Source organism: Globicephala melas, chromosome 1 (assembly GCF_963455315.2).
Source record: "Globicephala melas chromosome 1, mGloMel1.2, whole genome shotgun sequence".
Taxonomy (NCBI): domain Eukaryota; kingdom Metazoa; phylum Chordata; class Mammalia; order Artiodactyla; family Delphinidae; genus Globicephala; species Globicephala melas.
Genome location: NC_083314.1, coordinates 34,165,631 through 34,190,361, shown reverse-complemented (window position 1 = coordinate 34,190,361; position 24,731 = coordinate 34,165,631). Strand labels below are relative to the sequence as shown.

At 55.4% G+C, this 24,731-nt stretch overlaps 1 protein-coding gene and 1 long non-coding RNA gene across 6 annotated transcripts; one reads left to right on the top strand and one right to left on the bottom strand.

The window, feature by feature from the left end:
* Positions 1-225: 225 nt before the first annotated feature.
* Positions 226-1,981, bottom strand: LOC138842330 (uncharacterized). Its single transcript, XR_011376732.1, has 2 exons — positions 1,825-1,981; positions 226-1,142 (listed from the first exon to the last, which is right to left on the bottom strand). It is a non-coding gene; the product is annotated as an uncharacterized lncRNA (long non-coding RNA).
* Positions 1,982-2,168: 187 nt separating this feature from the next.
* BLACAT1 (BLACAT1 overlapping LEMD1 locus) lies at positions 2,169-24,294 on the top strand. 5 transcript variants are annotated; one of them, XM_060293542.1, is made up of 3 exons: positions 2,169-2,303; positions 2,887-3,007; positions 17,511-24,294. In XM_060293542.1, the coding sequence occupies exon 3, from the start codon at positions 17,549-17,551 to the stop codon at positions 17,648-17,650; it is 102 nt and encodes a 33-aa protein (XP_060149525.1). In that variant the 5' UTR covers positions 2,169-2,303; positions 2,887-3,007; positions 17,511-17,548; the 3' UTR covers positions 17,651-24,294. The 5 variants fall into 5 exon arrangements, 3 of the variants coding, with proteins under 3 accessions (XP_060149525.1, XP_060149532.1, XP_060149522.1); XR_009562757.1 differs by lacking the exons at positions 2,169-2,303; positions 17,511-24,294 and adding exons at positions 5,950-6,127; positions 16,514-16,896 and having other exon boundaries at positions 2,708-3,007; XM_060293549.1 differs by lacking the exons at positions 2,169-2,303; positions 2,887-3,007 and adding exons at positions 13,353-13,526; positions 16,514-16,590.
* Positions 24,295-24,731: the final 437 nt, after the last annotated feature.

Below are 24,731 nucleotides of genomic sequence, written 5' to 3'. Positions count from 1 at the left end.
AGGGCTGTTGTGAGAATCTAGAGGTAATAAATGCAGAAGTTCTTAGAAAGCATAACATACAATCCCAGCATACGGGAAGGAGTTTAGGGGGTTCCTATGGGCAGTGTGGAATTGGGTTGACCAAACAGTTCATTCGGGTTTTCCATAAGATAGTGCGGAAAAAGCCAAATGAACTTTTTAGCCAACCCGATACAAGCGGCTGGGATGTGATGGACTGAAGCAGAGTTATCACCATCTATGTTCTTTATTTCAGCGTTGTCTTTAGCAGGCATAGAGTTAGTCCAGTTGCAGCAGACAGTGACTGGAAGTAAAATGGGGGTAGGGTGTGGGGTTGGCCTAGAATGAGAAACAACACACAAGTGAGCCTTTTCCAGAACATTAGCCTGTAGGGGCTGAGTCTTCAGACCCACCTCCCTCTCTGCACGGTGGACGTTTACCTGCCTTCTACAGGGCCTCTTACCAGCAGATCAAGGGCTTTTCTACAAGTTCCTTCTGCCCAGAATTCTTCCGGTGCCCCTCCCAGCACATCTTAACCTCTTTTTCATCCTTCAGACCTCCACGTAGATCTCATTTCCTCAGAGAAGACTTTCTGGACTCCCCAGAGTAGATTAAGAGCCCTTGCTATTCACCATCCCCAGCCTACCCCCAGTGTCTCCTGATTAACTCACATCACACCAGTCAGTACTCATCCTGTCCACCAGCCTGTCAGCTCCAGGGAAGTGGGCACCAAGCCCATCCGTTCGCCTGTGTATCCCCAATGCCCAGCACAGAGCCTAGCACTTACGACATGCTAAAGTATTGGTTGAATAAATGTCTGAAGTCAGTCACTCCTACCTTTGGGTTCAAAACTTGCCTCTGTCTTGTTACAGCCCCTCTCACACAGTTGTGGTTCTATTTTTTTTACATGACTGTCTCATCTGAATCTTTTCCCTTTATATTCCTGGTGCCTAGCCCACATTGTGGCACAGGGGTGGTCCTGAACATTGCTTGCTTGCTGAAGGAATGAATGAACGAATTCTTGACAGGGAGCTGCTTTGAACCAGAGGGCATTTCCTTTGCAGTCAGTTAATGAGCTGTCTTCCCAGGTTGGCCAACAGAAGGTCCAGGAAACGGGGAGCAGGATTAGGCAGGAGCTGATGGGGCTGGAGAGAGGAGAAAGCAAACAGCCTGAGTGCCAGCTCCTCCGTGTTATTGTTGCCGTGTGGAGGGCAGGAGATGGCCCCAAGGGAGAGGACTTAGTCATCGAAGGGATCCTCTCCAAGGGCTCTCAAAGTCCTCTCTCATTGAGGTGGGCTTGGCTCAGGTGACTGACGGCAGCTGCCCTCGCCTTTCTCCTTGGGGAGGAGATGAAACGAGCGAAGGGGTAGGGTACTCGGAGATCGCCACCCTCTGGGCTTCTTTTCCCCAGTCTCCCCGTCCCCAAGACACCAGCCAGAACTGGGATGAGAGAGGGGTCGGGCCGAGCCGGGCGGCGGGGGAGGGGCGGCGCGGCCAGCCGGCTGGTGTCCTCTGGCGTCTGGAGCCGAGGCCTGGGGCTCTCGGCGCCCGCGAAGCGAGGCGAGCCGGAGCTGTGCGGTGAATGCAAAGAGCCGGGCGAGCTCCCAGCCCCGCGCCGCCGACGGCGTCCTCAGCCACAGCCCAATGAGAAGAGAGCAGATAATTTATTCTCTAATCCCGGTTCGGGTGCCGGGCGCTGGCGAGTGGCGGGGGCTGGGGAGGGGGGAGTCTCCTCTTCTTCTCTTCCCCTCCCGCCGGCCGCCCCCTCCCCGCCCCTGCCGGCTCCCTGCGCGCACACACACATTTCCTGACAATTAGCGAGCACACCTTGGCCGCGCGGCCTCTGGCGGCGCCGCAGCTTTTGTCTCCCGCCCGCCGGGCTGCGAGGCGCGGGCGCCTGGGCGCGAAGTTGCGGACGCGCTGCTCCGGAATGCCGGCCGCCTGCTGCCGTCGGGGGGCGCGGAGGGCGGGGTGTGGGGGGGTCGAGCACGCCGACCCCGGGGCTGGGGGGCTGCCAAAGAGAGGAGAAGAGAAAGAAAAAAGTAAGGCAGCGCTGCCCCTCTTCCTTTGTTATAACCCTGAGTGTGTGCGGGCGTGAGCGCGCGCGGGAGTGTCTGTGCGCGAGTGTGTGCATCTGTGTGTGCGTGCCTGTGTGCGCGCGCGTGTGCAAATGCATGCCTGCGTGTGCGGGTCGGGACCGGCCGGGGGTGGCGGGACCCGAGGGCGCCAGGCTGCTTTGCCCGAAGGGGAGTTGAATCGCGTCCCGGGTCTTTCTCGCTCTGCCCGGAACTCGGGCGAGCTAGCAGGTAGCCGTCCCGCTCTCGCCAGCTTCTCAAAGGACTGAGCTCGGAGTTTGTTGTTAGACAGGCACTGTGCGGGGGGGGGGGGGGGGGGGGCGCTGGCCTGGGCCGGGCCCGAGGATGTTGGGGGAGTGGAACCTCCCGCAAAGGATCTGCCCCGACCGCAGGGGGCGCACCAGGGAGTCTCCGGGCACCGAGCGCGCCGCCGACGCCGCTACGTTGCCCCCTGGCCCCGGGGTGGGCGCTCGCGATGGCTACTGCGAGCCCGGGGAAGGGGCGAGGCTGCGAAGGTGGCTCGTGGGGCTATGGAGGGAATGGGAGGCGGCGAGACGAAGTCTGTCTAAATGCCAATTCCCTGAAGTTCAGCGCATCGGTTGTCATTTCATACCTTAATGCATATTTATGCTGCGCCGAAACAGGCTTCATAATTAACTCCCGGAGCATCCGCAGAGGTTAAAGGGACCCCGAAGATTTGTGCATTGATTGGGTACCACGGCGGTGTGTGTATGTGTGTGTGTGCGCGCGCGCGTGTGTGCGTGCGCCCCGTGCGAACCCATTGAGAAGAATAATTATTTTTCTCCACTGGAAGCTACAGCAGAGAATCAGACAAGGAGTGAAGAGAGAGAGAAAGAGATTGGAGAGGGAGAGAGAGAGAGAGAAAGAGACAAAGGAAGTGAGTGCGAGAGAGGAGACGGCTTAGCATCCGAACTGTGAGTACTGAGCGAAAACAAATAGGCCGAGAGTGCTGCAAACCCCTGGGCCGGGTTGAGGGCCGAGCGGCTGAGGACCCTCCTTTTCGCCGGGGGTGGTTTGGCTGGGCGATGAGGTGTCCTTGAGCCTTGGGCGGACCCCAGGACGCGGGTTCAGGCACTCACCTGAAAGCCAGCTCCGACAAGCCTCAGCCTGCGTCAACCTGCCACCCCAGGTCCGCCGAAAGGAAGCCCCCCACTCCGACCCCATTGTCTTTGTTCGCTTTAAAGGTTTTTGCTGCTGGTGGGATTCAGGGGGGGAGTGTAAGAGGGAGCTAGAGCCCTGGTTCAGGAGGGAGCCGAGTCTCCCTCTCCCGGCTGGGAGAAACCCGCTTTGGGTGACTCCCCGCTTTCCTTTACCCCGTGGTACGGGGTGGGACGGAGAAGGGGCTATAAACGAGGTGGGGATCAGGACTTTGTGACACCTGTGCATTTGTTTGGCACTAAGACGGGAAAAGCAGAGGTGTCCGGTACCCCTGGGGCAGAAGTCCTCAGGAACCAGCTTGGGAGGCTGGAGAAGCCATTTCCTTGGGCAAAACCATCAACTCTTAGCCCTAAGTCCTTCTCCCACCTCCTTCCTCAACCTAGGGCCCTGGCATCCTTAGAGGGGCTGGAGCTGGAGGCGAGCCAGGGAGCAGGAATGCTGGCCTGGGTGGGGGTGGGGGAGGCAGCTATGGAGAGGATGGCTGCTCCCTTTCCTGAGAAAGGGTCCGTGACAGGGTGCCCCTAGGGAACCTGGCTGGCCACCAGCCCCTGCCTCTACCAAACTGGTCAGGAGAGGGCGCCTGGGGGCTGGAGGGAGAGCCCTCCCTTCCTGACCGACATTCCACAGCCTTCTTTTGGAAGCACTAGTATCCTGCTCTTCTCCTCTCAACCCTCATTGACAAATTCTTCTTCAGGTTTGAATATACTTTTTCCTGGTGGTTTTTCAATGTACCTTCATCTGCCAGGGAACAACCTAGCCCAACTTAAGTAACCCTTAAGCTGACTTCGGAGAGAAATTCGGCTGTTCTGAGGCCGAGATGGGAGCCCCAGGATCAGAAAGCTCTGAACTGATTGTCCTCTAAGAAGCCCCCTTGGGGAGCAGTTTTGGTGGCCTGCAAACCCTGCTTACATCCTCCAGGAGGACACAGCTGGGGCTTGGGGCTGGGAACCGCTTCTGTCTCTGTCACTCAGTTCCAACTCCCCATCGCCCCATGGGGCCTGATACAGTCAGGAGAAAGAAAAAGATCTACCACACACACACACACACACACACACACACACACACACACGCAGAATACCCAGCTGAGGCCACTCTCCTAAAGGCATGAAGAGGAAGGACTGACCATCAAATAGGGGGGAGGGTCAAGTTCAGTTTAACCCCCAGAAGGCATTGTGAAGGTTCTGGTTGGTGGGGAAGACCAGAGGCAGGGCGGTAGGACTGCTCTGAATGCAATCATGTACATCCACATCTAGGCCTGTCTTGCCACAGGACTGCCTGCTTGGTGGCCGTGCCTTAGTGAGTGCTGTCTCCCAGTGCCCAGCACAGTGCCTGTCCCATTGTATGTGCTCAGTGCATGTTTGCTAAATGAGGGGCTGCCCAAAGACCTTCTCCCCACCCTTTATCTCTGCTTGCCTCCTCCTTTGAGAGGTACTCCACTGGGGCTTGGAAAAGCCCAGCTGTGTAATTCTTTAGACTGGACCACAGTTGCCCTATGTGAGTTGAGGAGGGCATAGGAGAAAAGGGGTCAAGGGAGGAATAGGGCCTGGGCAAGGCACTGGAACCTTTTGACATTAACAAACGGCTCAGGTTGAAATGAATGAGAGTTTGCCAATGACCCGTGTTATTGTATTTTTCTTTAACAGCTTGACTGCTCTGAGAGGCAAAACTGTGGCGGGGGTCCTGTGCTTGGGGAGGCTGGATTCTGGTGACACAAGCGCTTCCCTGTGTTCTCCCTCTCACAGCCCAGCACTGGAGCTTAGTAGAGATCAGATGCAGGCGCTGGAGGTGTTAAGCCTGTAGGGACCACCTCCTGCCCCCAGGTTCTGCCCAGGCTCTCTCCTTCCCTAGTCTCTCTCTGCCTTCATTGCCTGAGGCTATCACCAGGTCTCCCTTCTCCTTCCTTAAGAGCCCAGGGACCCTGCCGCCAGGCAAGGAGCTCTCTCTGTTTGCCTGAGAAGGCTCAGAACTGAGGCTCCTGAGACAACTAGAAAAAGCCTTTGGGAAAAAGAGAATTCCTGCCTGACCTCTCTGCTTTCTTGCTCAGTAGAGCAGCACCCCCTGTGCCCCGCCCCCCTCCCGGAGTGGGGCCAGGGCTCCTAAGTCAGTGACTGAGCAGGAACCTGAGCTGATCATACTTTGAAGTAGAGATGGAGCTGGGAAACAGGAAATTTGAGCCATGGGGAAGGCTACTACCTAGGGTCCAGAAATAGGATGGTCATCCTGCTCTTGGTGGCGATCACACCACTCGTCTGGCTCAGGTCTGGAGGACAATATATGGGAGACTTCCAGGTCCATCTGGAACTAGTCTTTTCCTGGGTCAATTCTGCGCCAGGGACTGCAACAGTCCAATCGCAACTCCAAATCTGGAGGCCTATTTAGGACAGAGGCAGCAGAATCAAACCCCCTAAGGCTCCTCTGAAGTTTCAACAGTACTTCGCCCCCCATCCTCTGTGGGTAGAGTCAGATGCCAGGGTGTGTTTCCTACCCACAACCTGCTCTGGTACAAGGACCCTCCTCCCAGAGAGTACAGGCATGAGGGCACTCCAGGCACACACAAAGCCTGAAATATGGGGCAACCTAGATATCTCTTGCCCTTGTTTCCAAGCTTCATCATTCATTCATTCAACAAATCCATAACCATGTCATTCAACCAACATCTTTATAATCGTGGATATGCTTCCGGTTTACTCTCTTCCAGGTGAGAGTGAGTGCCTCCTTTTCAGTACCTGCCTAACATCCCGATTTGTTGCCACTATGGATAAAGAGGCAGGGCTGCTGGGCTCCACGCTGCCCCCCAAAAGTACAGAAGTCTATGAAAAGCTCTGCGAGGCGAAGTCAGCTCCAATGTAGATTCATTGTCTTGGAGTTGACGGGACGTAAGTTTTGCTCTAACTTACTTCCAGGTGCAAAAATCCCTTCCACGCTAGTGTTCTATTTCTGAGCACCTGCTGTGTGCCTGGCCTTGGTCTGAGAAGTGGTTGTACACCCTGTGTTTGACATCCTTCTGTGGCAGGGAGCACACTGGGCCGCACTGGAGCAGTTCTAGTTTTCCATTCCTTTCTCAGGCTGAGCCCAGTCTGCACCGCTCGCCCCTTCCTCTGTGGCTTTCTCTCTGGAGAGTGAGTGGCTCACCAGCCCCGTCCCCACTCCTCTCCTTGCAAAAGAGTGCGTCCCCCAGCTGGCTTACCTTCAGCTTGGAACCATCTCCAGCCCCAGTGCCCTGATGTAGGCTGAGATCCAGGGTGACTGTGTGCCCTCAAAGGGAATGGTGGGACCGGGGGCTTCCAGAACAGGAGCTGCTGCAGCCTACTCCCCAGTGAAACAGGCTTCAGTTTCCAGGCTGGACTTCTGTTCTCCGGCATATGTGGGCATCAAGGAACTTATTAGTGGAGAGGGGACAGCACACCTGCAGGGCCTCAGGATGTCCGCTCTCCAGTCAGGCAGACAACCCTGAGGGGAGGGCAGGAGGTCAGGAATACCTCAGGTCTGCTTTCACGAGCCATCAGCCATCAGCCGGCTCCCCCATCCCTCTCTGCTTCCTCCTGTTCTGCCTGTTTTCCACTGCAATCCTTCACTTTCCTCATGGTCAGCATTCTTCCTTTGCCAGCTCTCTCCTTTCTCTCTCTCAGACTTCTCCTGCCCTCTTCTCTAAGAGCAAAATGCCCACCGAACCTCTGCAAGCCTCAGTTTTCTCATCTACCAAATGGGAATAATAATGATCGTGTTTGCATTCACCTAGTGATTATAAATAACAGGGGCCTAGCACGTGCATGACACAGTTTCCACTCAATAACATATTAGTTCCTTTCCCTTTTTCTCCTATATCACTTCCTTTCCTCTTTCATAATTTCTCTCAGCGTCTCTGTTCTCTCTCTCCCACGTGTCTGCTCCCCTCCTCTGTTCCGTCTCCAGCCTCCATTTACTCCCTCCTATTTCCACCCCCACCCCCCAATTCCTGCCACAGGCTGGTGGCCGGGCCCAGGCTGTGCTGACAGCAACAGCAGGGCTGGAAGGGCTGTCTCGGCTTCTCATTAGAGGCCCAAGAATGTGTGGAGTCATGAGGGACGATGGGAGCCAGCAGCAGGAAGAATGGGGCCTCTGTCAGGGCAGGAGAAGTTTCCCGAATCCTCAGCTCAGCTGAATGGGAGTACCTGGGGGCCAGGGAGGGGTGGAAACTCCCAGAGGTGGAGGGGTGGCCACAGCTGGTAGGCATGGGGGACCTGGCAGGGCTCTCTGGGGTCACTAGCATGGGAATTCTTAGCATCTGTTGGCTTTTCCAGGGAGAGCTCAGACCTCAGAGGTGACTGTCTCTTTCCCTGGAGTGGCCTCTCCTGGGGAACAGGACCAGGGAAGCCAGAGAGACGTCATACCAGTGACCCTGTGGGATGGCCTATAGGCACTGCTCCTTGAGCTGCCTGAGCCCCACTCGGTCCTCACCCTCAGCAGAGCTGCGGAAGGCTCAGAGGCAGCCACGGAGGAGACAGGAATTGCGGGTGGGGGGTGGGGGCTGGTCCTAGCTTGAGAGGGTGAATCCTTGGGGCTCTCACCAAGTGGTGGCCTTTCACTAGAAACCAGATTCTCGAGACTGGAGGAAGCAGAAAAGGAGGTGAGGCCTGGTGACCTCTCTCCCTTACTCCACATTCCAAGGAGGTCTCGGACAGGCTAATACCTGAGACTTGAGAGCTGTTCTCACCCCTCACCCTCCGGTCCTTCTGGCCCCAGGAACATGGTGGAGAGAGGCTGCCCCGCTCTGGAGCTTCCCTGGGCTTGTCAGGTGGGCTGGGGCCGGCAGGCAGGCTGAGCCTTTCCTGTGCTCGGGGCCAGGAAGCCAGGATTGGATCCCAGCTGCGGCCAGGAATCCGAGGGAAGGACCAGACCGGTCTGAGGATCTTCGAAATAGAAGGCGGGGCCGAGTGCGGGAGCAGAGGATGTGGACGGACACAGAGTGGGGGGCGGGGGGAGCGTGGAGAGGAGCTAGGCCTGCAGAGATGGGGAGGGGCAGTCAGGCAGAAGAGGGGGCCTCCAGGGAGCCGCCTCAGGTCTCCTGCCAAAAATTAAACCATAAAAACGCTGGAGGGGAGCAGCAGGGGAAGGAAGGAGAGAAAAGAGATGGGGAGGGAGGGAAGAGACAAAACAGCCCCTCCACACCAATAGCCCAGCAGGGGGACGTGAGTAATACATGGCTGGTTCAGAGGGAGTGAGATCAAAAGCGAGTAGATACAAGAGGTTTGTGCTTCACCAACCAGACAGCCACAGGCTCAATGAGACCTTTGTTACCCAGGCCCAAGTCAGGGTTGAAGGAATACCTGACCTCCCCTGCCTGCCCGGCCTGCCCTCACCCACCGGCTACCGGCTGGGGGAGGGGCGGCCAGGTCTTCACTAGTGAGTCAAGTTGAGTCGGGCACAGCTCAGACCAGGCCAGTGGTGGGCGGGAAGAGGGAGGAGGCCTGCCCTCAGGGCTGGGCCTGGAGCTTCTGGGGGTAAGTGGAGGAGTGAGTGGCTGCCTGGAAGTCAGGAAGTGGCTCTGCGGGAATGTGAGGGAGACCGCGAGGGAGAGGGGCCCTCGCTGGGCCCACCAGGTGAGCAGGCCCTTGGACCCCCGCCCAGAGCCCAGTGTCCCTTGGGAGGGGACTGTGGTCATTCTGCTTGGAGCCCACGGTTTTTTACAAGTCCTGAGTCTGGGATTTGGGGACCCATGGGAGAGGAAGGGAAGGAAAACTAAAGGCTTCTGGGGTTGGGGGCCGATGACCCAAAGTTCAGGTGGGAAGTTTGGCCCTAAGTTTGGGCAAGACTGGGGTGTGCTGTTGCTGGGGAGTGTGCATGGCCCAGTTGAAGGAGGTTGCTCCAGCCAGGGTCCTGCAGAGATCCAGGGCCTCTGAGCCGTGGGGGGAGAGATCCAGGGTCTCTGAGCCGTGGGGGGAGGGCTCAGGTGGGGACTGCTGCTGCTCCCTAGCAGAGCCGGGGCCTGATCTGGTCCTAAGGCCTCTTACCGTTCTGTTGGGGGTCCCTGAGAGAGGTCAAGGCCATGCGCAGGGATCTGAATCCCTTGGGGCTTCCCTGAACTCCTTTTCTCTGAGGCTGATGCATGCCCACAACTGACGCATCATAGGAGAGGGAGTGAAGAGACTACTTGTGCTTAGAGCACATCTTTTCCAGGGTCCTGAGACCTTGGTTCACCTCGACTCAGCTCTTCACCCTAGTCCTAGAGGTGCCTGTACCAACCACCATATCCTGCCAATGAGGGAGGCGGAGCGCCAAGAGGCCCCCTCCCCCTCCCCCACCCCTCCCCCACCCCTCCCCCTCCCCCACCCCCAGCATTGCCCAGGGATGGCTCCAAAGCTGGCTGCCCTCAGCTGGTGGGGATTTCAAGGTCAGGCCCTTTTCCTGCCTCTACTTAGGTCTGAAGACAGAGATCCTTCCGACCACTCCCGCCCTTGTTGTGTCACGCAAGAATGGGTGCAGTTGGTAGCCACCTGGACTAGTCTAGGAAGTGCAGGCCAGCCCCCAGCCTTGGGGGTGCTCAGGACACTCGTTCACCCCTCTAGGCCCAGGCCTTCCTCGGCCCTCTTTGCTTCCTGTGGCTGGACTAGAAAGGGTTAAGCTTTGTAAGGAGAGAGCCTAATATGGGGCTGGTCTTGGGCACTGGCAGCAGTAGCTTTGAAAAGATCCGGCCTTATTCTCTAGAGGAGGAGGTAGTTAAGGACCCTGGGCGGGGGGCTGGAGGCTAATTAAGGAAATTTGAGGAGGTCCTTTATGGCCAGGAAGCCACCCCTCCTCATACCCCGGAGTGAGGCCCATTGTGTGGGGCTTTTGTAGGGCAAGAACTGGAAACTCATTACTGCGGTGGCTTTAATGCTTCAGGGGCCCCGGCAGGTGGTGGGGGATGGTAAGAGAATGTGACCTGGGGGGCCCGGTACTTCCTGGGAGGCAGTGTGGGTGTGTGGGTGGGGCTGGTGGGAAGGTGAGTGAGGGCTCCCCAGGTACCCCCAGCTCCCTGCATCCTTTTGAGATTCCTGCCGCTGGACCCCCTCAGCTCTGCTGTGGCCTATGGCTTTTCATTCCTATGTGATTACTGTTCCAAACTCATGTAGGGCTAAAAGCCATGGGCTACAGTGAGGGGCGCACTCCTACTCCTGCAGCACCTACATCTCCCCCCAGGACCAGGCTAGGAAGCAGCCACAAAGGGGGGCACCAAAGGGGGCTCCGCTTGGGGGCTGTGCATGCAGGGGATCTGGTAACCCGGGATCGAGGCTTAGCTGTGTGACCTTGGCCAAGTCACTTCCCCTCTCTGGACTTGGCTTCTCACTCTGAGATGAAGAGGCTGGATGAGTGATTCCAGAGGGAAATTCCCTTAGGATGGAGGGAAACATTCAGGGGGTGCTGGGATTTCTGAGTTGGTTCCTTTCCCCTTGCCAAGTTACTGAGGCGTGTCTTGTATCAGAGTTTTGGGGGCTGGAGTCGGGGGCATTGGACCACACAGCACAGCACTCAGGCCTTTGCTCGGTGCCTCCCGGACAGCCTCTGCTTCTCGGCCTTGCTCACGTCTCTGTGGTCAGCTCGGAATCCTCAACCTTTTTCTGTGTGAGAGAGACCTCGGGACTTCTCAGTAGCTGAAATAAAAGCGCTCAGGCAACGGAGTGAAACTAGGAAGGCAGCTGCTCCCCATGGGCTGCAAGTTGGAGCCCAGGGTCCCCAGCCTCTGGTCTGCTGCCCAGTCCAGGCATTTGCCTCCCTCCTTCTGGCTCTGTGAATGGTACCTGCTCTCCCTATTCCTGCCTGCCTGCCACTCATCTGGCCGAGGTCCCCATGCCTATTTCTGCTCTCACGTTTAAATCTGCCTAACTCCTTCCCAGCCATCCTGGAAGACCCTAGCAGATGCAAATAAGGCAGTCTGGCTAGAGCAGCAGAGGAACAACCTTCGCCTCCCCTTTCCTTCCAGCCCCCGGTCTGCCTAAGACCACTGAAGAATCAGAGGGTACTATATTTGGTATTGAGAATCAGATTTAGAATGTCTCAGAGCTCTTAATTTCCCCTGCCAACATTTACCAGGCATGATTCAATCTGTCTCACCTGTACTAACTCATCTAATCCTGGAAACAGCCCTATGAAAAGGATACTATCATTATCCCATTTTACTTATGGGAAATCTGAGGCACAAGGGAGCTAAGAAACTGGCCCAAGTTCACAGGGTTAGAAAGAGGCAGGGCTGGAATTCGTCGAATCCCTGCTCTTGCCACATCACGCTGGGTGTTGGGAGAGCCAACAGGCAGATGCATGGGAAAGTGCTGTTCTCACACCAGGGCCTCTTCTCACCAGGTCTCTATTGATGTATGTCCACAAATGGCTCTGTGGTCCAACTCTAATCACCCTTTGTCCATCACAGGTTTTCCTTTTCCAGCAGGAGCAGAGGGGGGAACATGAAAACAACAGGAGAAGCAAAGAGCCCGAGCCAGCTGGGTTTTCGCTGGGGCTCATCCAAGCCATTTCCCCTCTTGCCCCAGCTTAGATGGTACAAGAACAGGGATGAGAATTTGCCAGGGTTTCCCACTTTCCCTCTGGGTTCTCTTGGCCAGAGATCAGAGGTGGCTGGTACCTCCCCCCACCTCCCTCCTTGTCCCGCTGCCCACCCCTGCTCAGAATGAGCCTATCCTATTCCTACAAGGACACCCAGGCACCTGATTTGCTCCCCTAGCTCCCCATGTCCTAATTGAAAAGCCAGGTTGAAGCAGTGCCCCCTTCCTGCCTACAGCTGAGTCCCTCCCAGGTGTCCTGTTGCACAGTTTGCCAGGAAGGCCCCGGCACTGGGCTGGGCCTGGGAAAGAGGGGACAGATGACCCCTTCAAGGATTATTATGGTCCTGTGAGGCTCCAGCGAGGCAAGGCTCTCAGTAGGGGTTGCTGGGTAAACGTTTGTTGAATAAATTGTGAACTGGGAGAACAGGTGGGTGGGGTAAAAGCGGTCAGCTGCCGCAAGCAGGGGCACAAGACCAAGCCCACAACTCACCTGAGACGGTCCTACCTTGCTGCGCCTGGGCCTGGGGTGCTTCTGGGGTTAAAAAGTTGCAGCTCCTTTCTCTTCTTTGACTCTTGGCCACTGCCGCTGGGACAGGCCTAGAGGAGATATGCAGTTATATATTTCACATAATTGTTGAACTGGATTGAATAGGCAAGCTGTCCTCATGCCCCCTCCCGGAGGAGTCACAGATCAGAGGGCTGTGTATATCCTGTCACCTGCCTGCGGACAGCTGAAACCTAAAATATTCTGAGCCATCTAAGTCTTTTTCACAGTCTTCAGAGATACCCAGCATAAGGCCTGCCTTGGGAGAGTGGACCTGTGTTTAACACGGCTGTGATTCGAGTGAATCTCTCTGGTTGTATTCGTCCCATGCAAATGGAGTTGGACTGCTAACACTCTGCTTTCTAAATGCAGAGACTATTGAAAAAATCTCTGTCCCATCTTTAGAAGGGCACGGCACTAACGTTTGACTTCTGGGGCCCTTATAGCACCGATGGTCTGGACCACCACATCACCATGTCAAGCTGATGACCCCAGTCATGCTTGTGATGACCCTTGTGATGGGCCAGCCTCAGACAAGCAGGCCTGGAAGACCCTGGAAGCCAGGGTAAAGACATTTCAAGACTTTTAGTGTTTTGACCCCTTGAGCTCCCAAAGCCCCCAAGTCCCCCAGAACCACTGGTAAATGCGAGGCTGCCCTTGTACTTTTGAAAGGTGGGGGCAGTTTCCCTCTTTCTCCATAAGTGGGCAAGCGAGAAAAGCGGGGAGGATTGGCTTAGGCAAGCCATCAGATGCAGAGGGGACCTTGGCTCCAGATTCCAGGCACTCAGTAAGCCAGAGGCTGGAACTCAGTCTCAAGCAGGCCAAGAAGGAGTTAATCTCCAAGGAGAACTGGGCTTCTCCCAGACTGGAAGCCTGTGCCCAGTTTTGCTGCTGCCAACCCTGGGAAGAAGGCCTGGGATCTGTAGTTTGTGCCACCACCCACCCCTGGCCTGCCTGTTTATCAACACAGTGCTGGAGACTACAGTTCCCAGAAACCTAACGAGGCCAGGCTTTGGGGAAAAGGGGTGGGGTGTGAGGCTCCGAGGAGGCCCGAGGGAGAGGGAGAGGGGAGGAGGTGGGGAGAGAAAACCCAATTCACTCCCTTTTTAATTCTTTCTCCTGGTGTGTCTGCTCCACCGCCGGAGCTAATCCCCCAAATCCGGTCTCCTAAGCCGCAGCTGCTTCCCTTCGCAGTGATGAATGGCTCGGGGAGGGAAGGTGAATTCATATTTTAATTACTGAGGCGCGGTGCTAAGGGGAGCTGGGGAGGGGGCGGGGGCTCAGCATTGTCCTAGAGGCTGAGGGCACCCCTCCTCTCTAGGTCACTTCTCTTTTGCCCTTTACCTGAGGTGGCGGTGGGGCAGAGTGAAGATGGGAGGGCCTTGCTGGAAGCTACTCTGCTTCGGCAGGTGAGGGGATCGGGGTGGGGGGCAGGGGAAGGAATATGTCCCTTTTTTGTCTGTCAGAGAATCCCAGCCTTGTCCCAACACTTGTAAATATCTCCCTAGCCTTCCAACCCCTACTGCCGCCCACTCTGATGAAGGACGTTGCCAAAATTTGAGACACCTAGGAGTTTGTGGTCTGCAAGCCTGGAGCCCCAGCTTCTTCCTTACCTTAGTTTTTAGCCAGCCCTGACTCCCTTCTTCCTCTTGGTTCTTCCACCATTCAAGCAGTCTCTGACCCACTGCCCCATTTTTGCTGAAGGGGCTAGAATCGGAGGACCCTGGAGGGTGTCTGCAGGGTCCTCTAAGAGAGGAGAAGTGGGGGTGAGAGGCTTGGGGAGGGGGCAGCGGGGAGGCTGGGGATGATCCTCTGTGGCTTGACAGCGCTTCTGCTTGGCCTCTACAAAGCTGACCGGCAGAGGGTATTTAATGACCCCGTACCCCACACCATCTCATCTGGACCTGAGCTGGGGCCAGGCCAGAGAGGAGGATGTGAAAGAAACCAGGGCCAACAGCTTGCAGTCAGATGCAACCAACCGTGGGACAGCAGCCGTTTGTTCAGTGTTCACCTCCCTTTCCTTCCTATTCTGGGTTTTGGGGGGCTGTTTTTCAAATCCTTAGCCCCTCCTGGGCATGGAAATTAAGGTTAAAGGAGAAAGCTGCAGAGTGGGAGGGGAAGTTTCCATAGCGAGCATGGACCACGGATGAGCGGGGGGCGGGGGGGCGAGTGGGGAGTGCCCCCAGTCAGTCCACTGGCTTCACTGAGACTCCCAGACTGTTCATTTCAGACATTCAGACCCCTTTCCCCTCAAGTAGAAACAGTTAGAGGAGTTTCTTCAGGATCTGACTTCTCCAGGGAGCCCCCCCAGCTAGTGTGAAGAGCATAAGGCAGGGGGCCCAGAGCAGAGAGAGGAGCAGAGACCACAGCCCAGGCAAAGGGGGTCCCCAGGTTCCTGCTGGTAGGGCAGAGGGATTCTGAGGGAGAAGGAAGGGGGCTCACAGCAGGCCTGAAAGTGGGGTGGGGCTCTCTGCCCCAGGTCTGTCCAGTGCAGGGGCTGACCCGGGGACCCGCGCGCCACCAGGGCTTGGAGTCGTGCACCTTGCAGTGAAGGCCCCGTCACTCCCGTCACTCCCTGGTAGAGAGTGGGAGGATAGCCAGGCACTTCAGGTCAAAGACCTGAGCTCCCCTGGGTATACTCTCCGCCCTTAGAAACAAGGACCCAGCGCTGCCAGTGAGCTTTCAGACACACCTCTCAGATACACCTCGGGAGCCAGGTTGCAGCCCCTAGCCCAGCTTTGAGCGGCTTCACTTGACCCTCCTTTCCTCTGATGTGTAGGTCCTGGTTCCTTCTCCCAGCCCCCACTGTTGTCACAGTGAACAGAAAACTCGGCATGTTCTCATCTTTCCCGAAGGATCCCTGGGAGGCACAGTCACTGGCCTGGCAAGGGGGAGGGGAATGTAGGGGGTGTTTTTGTGTACGTTTTGCTGTTTTTAAGAAAGCAGGCATTGGATGGGAAGTAGGGTGGGGACGGAAGACGATCTCTGAACCCTGGGACCAGAGACTGTGAGGGTGGTGATGGGGGCCTGATGGTCACAGCTACCTGCTGGACTTGTTTTAGTTGTGAATTCCTTCCCCAGATCAAACGTGCTGTGCCTACTGATTCCTCCCCAAATACTTTTCCTGTACTTGTGGGAATGCTTTGTCGATAGTACCCTTGATATACCCCACCTCCTGCAGCAAAGGAAGTGTATGCATTAACAATTACTGATCACAAGGAAACCCACAGCCCTCCCTCCCTTCTTCCTAATCAGGCTAGGATTCCTAGTGCCCTTTCAGCGCCTTAGCTTTGGGGTCTAAGCGTTAAACCTTGATTAATCTCCTGGAACACTGAAATGAGGAAATGAAGGCCCAGAGAGGCACAGTCACTTGCCTAGGGTGACACAGCATGCCGGCGTCAGAGCCAAGGATAGAACCCAGGCCACCTAATCCCCCATTAAGATCCCGGTCTTGCTCTGGGTTTGTCACGGGAGGGATCCAGAGACAGCTGCAGTGGATAGATCTAGAAATATAGTAGTTGTGTCTTGGCTCTGTCTATATATATCCCGGAGATTGCTCTCTGCTCTCTATATATACTCCAGGAGAGTGGGTGTGTGGATGGTGCTAGAAAGCGGGTATTTAAATAACCAGTCTACCTACCCATGCTGACTCAAGCTGGGCTTCCTGCCCACCCAGCTGGCCATTGGAAATGCATTGCACCTATTAATTACAGTCATTAGCTGGATTACCAGGACACTGAGAGGGGGAGGGAGGGGAGAATCCTGACAGGACCCACTCCACTGTGGGCACTGTGCTTGGTGAGGGACTACCAGCTGGGCCCTCTGCTCTGCCTGGAGAAACATGAAGGAAGTTTGTCCAAAGGAGCCAGGTTGGCCAAGCCTGTGGAACTATTCAGAGAGCCACCAGCCGGGCCCTGCCAAGTTCCTCAAAGACAATGGAAACACTTTGCAGGTGTGCCTAGCATCTGGGGCATTGGACATTCTATGCAATCTCTATTGTAGGAGGGGCTGGGCCCGGGATACGGCTCATGCTTCCTTATTCCAAACCCCTTCCTCTCAGCATCTGGGCTGTCCCTGGTGTTCTTCCCAGAGAGACAAGTGATCAAACCAGGCCCAGGGTGCAGGCATGACCTCAATGCAGTGTGCTTTCTTTTGTCCCGGCTGCCCTGCTGGAGCTGACTTGAATGTATTTCTGCTCCCTCCAGGGCAGGCCCAGGGGCAGAGGAAGGGCAGAGAAGTGAGCTGGAGGCATCTGCGGATGGCTGAGGCCAAGGAGACCTCAGTGAGTGTTTGGAGAAAGGGATACTTTCACAGATTGAGAGCTGGTCTTCTGAAGCCCCCTCCCATGCCGCAGATACCAGAGGGGCCCCTGCTGCCTGTGATGAGGGTCGTGTCAGCCAGAGGTGGGGGACAACATGCCCAGCTGGGGTAAATCCAGCCTCAGCCCCTACCTCAGACTGACTTTTGTGCCAGGGAAGAAAGCATACCCTTACCCTTACGTTCTTACCTCCCAAGCCCTTTGCCCAGCCTAGGTGCTCAATAAAATAGCCTGTTGCCTAAAAGAACTCTGTGCTGTCTGTTCTCTACTGAGGAGGATGGGGATTTGTATTGCCCGGAGTGGTTAAAGCAAGTGCCTTATGTTCCCTATAGATTTCCCTAAGGGTTTCAGACAAATTGGGGCCGTTAGGGAAGGGAGGAATCTGAGACTCAGTTCCAGGTGTCAGGGTAGAGGCTGTGCTGGATGAGGGACTTCCTTCAAGGTCCCCAAAGTCCCACACTTGGATTATCGGACTGTGTGATCTAAAGGATCCAGTGGGAACCCCCCCCCCACCTCTAACCTGTGCAAGGTGGCACAAGACAGTTATTTTGAGCTGGCTTGATTCCTGTTCCCAAGCATAGGTGTGTGGTGACGAGGGGAGGCAGAGGGCGGGAGGGGGACAAAGGTAGCTGCAGCCGGGGCCTTCTCTTCTCTACCCTGGACTCACCCAGGCTCCAATTTGAGGAATGACATCAACTCCACCGACCGGGAAACACTGAGGTTTCAAAGAGGCCTTTGTTTGGTGGCGCGCCCCGTCCGCCAGCGGTGTGAGAGGTCTAGCGGGGCCTGGGCAGCCTCAGGAGGGCTCCAGGATGTTAACCCCAGCTTGCTTCTCTCTCCTGCCTTTCTCCTGCCCCCTCTTCCTCCTCTGCCTTTCCCTGCAGATCTTCTCTGGTGAGCAGCCCCCAGCCTGGCCCAGGGCATGCCCCAGTTCACTTTCGCTTGCTTCTGTGGCCTCCACGGTTTCTGCAAGATGAAGAGGAAGAAGGAGGAAGTTCACAGAGAGCGGGAAACGGCGGTGTGAGCGGAGCCAGGGCCCCTTCTTCAGCCCCCAGCAGGTCCTAGGCCTGAGGCGCCTGCTTCTGTCTGAGGCTTGGAGCAGGAAGTTTCCATCTGGCCAGGGCTCTTCTCAGGCGACCCGACCACCTGACCCCGTCTAACCTGTGAGCATCAGCCTCCTGTGTGCCCTGGCCTCCTCCTGCCCCTGGGTTTCCAATCCTGAGACCTCCCTGAAGAGAGGCCCCAGTCACACCAGGGGAAGCCCAGGACCTGCCGTGTGCCTTCCAGAGACTGAGAAGCCCCAGGGAGGCCCCAGGAACGGAGCTTCTTTCTGTCCTGAGGTCCCGAGGGCTCTGGGACTCTGCTCAGGGTAACCACTCCCATGAGGGACATGCTGCCTTGGGCCAGGGGAGCTGTTGCTAAATGGGAAACTGGCTGCTCTGCCAGAGAAACTCCCAGCAGCCTTGACCGTGGGAGAGGCCTCAGGCAGGTAGATGTGTGAGACAGACCTGCTCCAAGCCCAGGATGGAGTCTCTCCTGGGATGCCAGGACCTGAGGCGGGAGCCTCCAGAGCCCAGAGCCGAGTCCACAGGAATGTGGCCAGGAGATGAGTCCTTTACCGTCTGTCCCCTCCCAGCGTCCCTTTGGGCCAGGCCTGAGGGAGGCCACCTGGCTGTGAGTAGTGTGGCTGTGCAGGGCCAGCGAGAGGCCGGGCAGACGTCTGTCCTCACCTTGCCCCAGCTCGCAGCAGGCTCTGTGTCTCCCTCTGCACTGCTCTCTCCCACACTCCAGAAAGCAGCCTTCCCTCCAGCCCGGCCTCTCTGCCCACTCATCTCCACTATGTCTCCTCGGCAGCAGCTCAGATGTGGGCGGCCTCCTTCCCAGGCCCTGACTCCCCTCCTCAGGGACTGCCTTCCGGGGCCAGACCGGGTGATCCCTTTCCTGGACTAAACTGAGCCCTCCCTTTGTTCTCCCATCTCCTGCCTCACTCACCTGCCCCTTCCTTCTCTTCTCAGAAGCCCTAGAGGGGGAAATGCTGGCATGTGGTGCCTTTAGGGGACACTCTGGGAGGAGGGGGCCCTCTAAGACCTTCCTGGACTTGTCCCCTAATCTCCTTACCTCCAGCAACCTTCAGGGTCAGAATCTGTCTCCACTCCCAGCCTATTTCCAGGAGGTAGGAAGCAAACAAAAAACCATCTCCTTCCTTCGCTTCCTTCCTTGCCTCCCATTTCGATGAAACTCGGCCTCTGTCACTGTGCCTGGACCTCTCAGGTGCTAGAGGGTCACGCAGCAACGCCAGTGGCAGAGACACTTTAGGCAGATTCTGCAGCTTTAGCAAGTCTGTCCTCTACTTCATCACAGGAACAATTCAGCCCAGGAACAAAGTCACAGCCCCTCTGGCATCCAGGGACAGAATAACCTTTCTGAAACATAACAAGTGACCTGGGTAGAGGAGGTCAGGGCCCCAGGACAGGAGGGGCTGTGTACCCCTCTCCTTGGAATGTGGACCTCTCTGGGTAGTTAGGGAGGACAGGACACCTCCTCCACTGTTTCATGCAGAAGCAAGGGCACATTCTATCCTGGCAGGCTTTGCCTGTCTCCCTCAAGCCCCACACGCAGGGGCATTTCCTGGGCTTTTGGCGGATTTGGTGGTATCCAGGTCCTCTTTGCAAAGCTAGAGCACAGCTTAAGATTTCTCTCCTCCCATCCTCCAACCCCCTCCTTTGCCCTTACTGCCCAGCCCCAACCTTCTGCAATCTGTTATTTCCTTTTATATCCAAAGAATTATAAACAGAAGTCCTTCCCTCGAGGAAGGAGCAGTAAAGGCCAGTGGGGTCACAAGGGACAGAAGAAAAACCCCCTGGTTCTTCAGCCTCTTGGACAGCAGAGGCCTCGGTGAGGCAAAGAGATGGGCAGAAATGCTTTCAAGGGTTCCTTGATGGGCGGGAGAGCCCACCTGGAGACCAGGTACGTCCCTAGCAGTTGCCTGCGAGGCTGCAGCCCCAGCGAAGTCACTCCTGTGGTGGAGGATGAAATTGTATCCCTGGAGACAGAGGTGTTGGGTGTTCTGTCCTGACCACATGGGCTCACCTGGAGGAAAGGTCAGGAGAGTGGGAAACATATGCGGGAGGGGTGGCGAACGAGAGCTTTCCCCTGTGCTCTCAGGCTTGGCAGCCATTTCAGCTGCAGGGGTTTGGCAGTGAGCCAGCTCAGAGAGCTGCTTCCCCCAGGGGAACTCCATTGGCTCCGGAGGGATACTGGATATCTTGAGCCCCTGCTATGGGAACATGGAGAGGTCCCAAGGTCAAGGCCCAGCTGTATCTGCAGACAGCTGCCCTTGGCCTCCAAGCTGTGGCCCCTTTTTCATCCAGGGCGAAGGTTGAGGCCAACACTGCAGCTGAGTAGGAGGCGGCAGCAGCTTCTAGCCAACTCACCCTACAATCTATCGTCCCTCAGTTTCCTTCTCAGGGAAATGGGGACTTGGCCCCTCTCAGCATCTCGAAGGGGGAGCCCAGGAGAGAAGTTTAACCCAAAAAGGCAGAAGCAGCCCCCGCATCCACAGACCACGTGCCCCAAGCACCTGACTTGTAGCCCAGGCTTTTCTTCCTCCCGTTCCTTTTAGGGGCTGGGGGTGGGGTCTGGCTGCCTTGTTTCCTGCCCTGAGTCTCACGCCTTCCCAGAGGTCAGGTTGCACTGTTTTGTCCTCCCTGTTTCTAATTTCCTCCACTCCAATGTTCTCTCCCAGACCCTGCCTTGAGGTGGGGACGAAGAGCTCCAGGTGTGAGGCAGGTGGCAACATGAGTAGACGATTCCGAGGAGGGGTCGGGCCTCCCGGTCTTGCTGCGTGGCACTGAGTCCTCCTCGCAGACAGGTGAGACGGCTTCGCTTTCCCATCTATAAAAGGGAGAACGCCGCCGGCTCATTTCCTCTCTAGTTATGTGGGCTGTTGTGTGGCGGGATAAAGAGACGTGAAGGGTGCTTGAGGCTCTTACGACTTGAGTGTTGTCTGGGACCCTGGCCGGAGGGGTCCCGAGGAACTTCTTGTCTCAGGTCTTTTTTTATTAGAATGTCATTTCCTTCTCCATTCCCAGAGAAGGGCTTTCTGCATGTAGCATATGGGTCAATGGGAATATATAGGAAGATTGTTATTTTTGGAAAAAAAAAAAACAACAGCAATAATTTAACTAACCGAACTATGCACAAAGTAGCACAGTGGGATGAAAAGAGCATTGAGCCGGGAACCAGCTCTCCTGGGTTCTAGCCCTGCTTCGTCACTGATGGCGTAACCTTAGGCTAATTATATCCTATTTCTGGGATTCAATTTCCTCAACTATAAAGAAGGGACTGCACTAATGTCCTCTAAGTCCCCTCCAGAGTCCAGGGCTCTGTGGGTCTGGAAAGTTGAACCTCAGTGGGGCTCAAGGCTATGGAACCAGAGGGGTTGCAGGTTTCCTGTGCCCCAGCTGGTGTGCTTTGTGCATGCAGCAAATGTGCGGGGAGGGTGGATGGGAGTGATATGGTAGATCCAGGAAAGGGTGGGAGGAGTGAGAAGGAAAGCCAAGGCACCCAGAGCCTCTCCTGCTAGAATCCTACCCAGCACTCCCCGCTCAGGGAACCAGGATGCCCTGAAGTTCTGTCTCTCCTTCTTGTAGCCAGGACTCCAATTCCAGGCCCTGTTGGGGCCATGCCAAGTGCCACTTTTGTGCACGGTCTCTCTTATACACACACATACACACACACCTAGCAGATGGAACTCAAGGACCCGCTCCCTGCCCCAGTTTATGTAACCCTTTTGCACAGCTGCTGGTGAGCCCATCTCCAAGCTGACTGACCCACCCCACCTTATTACCTTGCCTTCTGCAAGGGGAAGTGCCTCAGGCTGCAATCTGCTATCTACAGACTGAATGTGCGTTTTGCCCGGTGGTCTGGGATGTGCCGGGGGTGGGATGGGCTGATGACCGTCTTTGGATAGAGAGCTGCAGCCCCCAGTCTCCCAGAGCTCCCCCATGGCTGACTCCTGACCTCGGCAACTTGCTTCCTCTCTCCCAGCCCCTGTAAAAGGTGGCGACAAGACCCATTTCCTCCCTACCTCACAGGAAGGCATACATTGCAAGGGTACATTGGATCAGATGTGCCCAGGTGTGGCTTGAACTTTTGGAGACAGACACAAGTGTCTTCCACAACCATGAAGATGCGATTGCACCAGAGAAGAAAATCTCGGGCTGCTGTGTTTGGTGGGCTCCTTGCACGCTGGCCCAGAAAGCGTGGTGTTCACCCTGAAGGTGGCTGCTGTGTCCAGCTGGTGATGGGGCTGACACCACGAGAACCAAGAACCAGAAGCTGTTCCCAAAGAGTGAATGCTCCATCCCCGGACACAAAAGCAAGAGCAAGAGATAGCTGTCCCCGCCATAACCCTGTTCCCAATACAAACTGCTCCCTAAGGCCAAGTTGTGAGCAATGGAGGGACATGGGAGTTAATCCTCTATCCCTCAGGCCATACTCCCAAGTCAGTGCGCCCTGTGCTGGGCTGTTGTGGCCAGTCCTATCTGGGATCAGAACCACAGACCATGAAGACTAAACAGTGACCTTGGCTGTTCACAGGGGAGCCCAGGATGTCAGGACCATCCACCAGGAGGGTGAAGTGTGGGGGGTACCCTGGACATCCCTGGATGAACTTGTTATACTGAGGAAGAAATTCTAAAACCCAGGAGTCCCAAGACTTGGGAGCCCAGGCTCTGGCAGAAGCCTCAGGCTTTGGAGTTTAAGGGTTTCCTAGTGGGTTACTGGTCTGTCTCCTTCCCCCTTGGGCAGTCTTCCCTTCTCCCTCAGCTTATTCCTGTGTTCCATCCGAGAGGCGGGAGGAAGGCTGAAGGGGAAGATGGCAGGACCCAGAGATCCTCAGGACTCTCCCAGCCTTCGTTGCCATGGCAACACTGCTATTTTTATCCCATTGTTCATGTTGCTCAAAGGTCTGACTTTCTCTGTTCCAGAGAGGCCAGGCTGGCTTCTGCCCTCATCCTTCAATGCAGTACCTTCTCCCAGAGGCCTGAGAGGGGAAAAGAGTAACGGAGGAGACAGGAACCCACTGGGTCACCCCTCAACCAGGGGAACTGTCTGACAGCGGTTTGCCTCTGCACTTTTGAGCCTTTGGTTTTCTAGTGGCTTAGGTGCTCAGTTTTATGTTTTTAAGGAGATCAAAACTCCTCATCGTCTTCCTGATAGTCTGCTCCAGAGAAAAAAGGAAGAGCTGCTGCTTGCAATGAGTTTTTCCCACAAAGCTATGACACTGGGGCTGCTGCCCTTCTTGGGAAAACCAGAGCTGGTTCTGGTTTTGTACCAACAGGACATTCTGGAAGAATGTCCTGTTGGTACAAGCCAACCCCTGGCCCCTTGAAGGGGGCTGGAGAGCTAAGTTTGGTTTATTAGTAATCAGATGTACTTAACATCACTAAGGAACCTAAACCGGTACCTCCCTTTCCTTTGCCCCTCCACCAAAGAACTGAGGCAACTGGGCTTCCTTCATGCCTTTGTCCAGTTTTTATGCCCAAAGCCAGTTAGCATATATTCTCCAGGCCGGAGAGCAGACTCATGAGTTTCTCTCCTTCCCTCCCCCCACCCCCCAACAGCCGTTTCTTTCCAGAGGCTTGAGGTCTTAAACTTTGATGATGCTCTTGAAGCAGGGTTTAATGAAAGGATTTCTTAGCCTCCCTCCCTGGCCCAGCCTCTGGTCCTCTCCCTATGCACCACCCACCTCAGTGGCAAGGTACCCCTGAGAGCCAATGGTGCTAACCTTCCCCACCTATATGCTTTGATGGTCAGTGAGATTTGAGCCCAACAGCTGGGGTGGGTGGGTTCGGAGGGAGCATTTCATGCATGTCCTTAAGACTATGAACCTGGAGACAGGTCCAGGTCTTCACCCAGTAAAGTACAATCATATTGTGTCGGGCTCCTGCATTGAGGTGAACTGACTCCTGGATGGCTAATTTTTCTAGGGGGGCTGGGACCCATTCACCAAGCCTCTAACCGGTTTCATTTTGGCCCAAGATGCATGGTTTCCGAAATCTATGCACCTGGAGTAAGCGCTTTTCTGGTTGCCTCTGAAAAGCATGCTGGCAAATGCTGCTCTGTTAATTGCTGTAATAAAGACTTTATTATATCCCTCTGCAGTAAATGAATTATGTTGTCAGAGTAGATGGGGCCTCTACCCTCGTGTTTATTTTGCACTGTGATACACGGCAGCAGCAGAAGCTAAACATTTATTTCCACCAACTCTGTTGTGGAGAAGGGAGACTGGGAGGAAGCAGAGTGTGAACATAAAGTGAGGTGATGGGGCCTAGGAGGTGGCTTCAGGAGATACACTGAGCCCTGGGGCTGTGAGCCTCACTTGTGCTATCTAGAAACTGGGGGAAGGCTGGCCTCCTGCCTCCTAGCACCTCAGAGAAATAGTGGGATAAAGCTGGCTGGAGGAAATGAGGTGGAGAACAGGGAAGGTGGTTTAGGACTACAATATGATCACACAGATATAAAGATGCTTTTATTTTTTACAGGAGAATAAAGACCTTTAGTTGTACTTCTCAAGACTAGTGATGTAACAAATGGGAAATTTCAGACTTAAAGGAGAGACAGATGCTGTAAGACGGCATAATATTAGGAACAAGAATGATTATATCATACAGTATGTGAATTATATATCAATAAAACTATCTTTTTTAAATTTTTTTTTACATCTTTATTGGAGTATAATTGCTTTACAATGGTGTGTTAGTTTCTGCTTTATAACAAAGTGAATCAGTTATACATATACATATGTTCCCATATCTCTTCCCTCTTGCGTCTGCACCGGGCTGATATCCCTGTGCCACGCGGCTGCTTCCCACTAGCCATCTACCTTACGTTTGTTAGTGTGTACATGTCCATGACTCTCTCTCGCCCTGTCACAGCTCTCCCTTCCCCCTCCCCATATCCTCAAGTCCGTTCTCCAGTAGGTCTGTGTCTTTATTCCTGTCTTACCCCTAAAAACTATCTTTTAAAAGAATTATTATATCATAACTCCACTTTGACTGGAGGGCCAGCAAATCCAAATTATCACTGAAGCAAGAGGCTCT

What these genes read in the sequence shown, in the direction of transcription:
- BLACAT1 (XM_060293542.1), top strand. Translation starts at nt 17,549, where the DNA reads ATGCCCCAGTTCACTTTCGCTTGCTTCTGTGGCCTCCACGGTTTCTGC.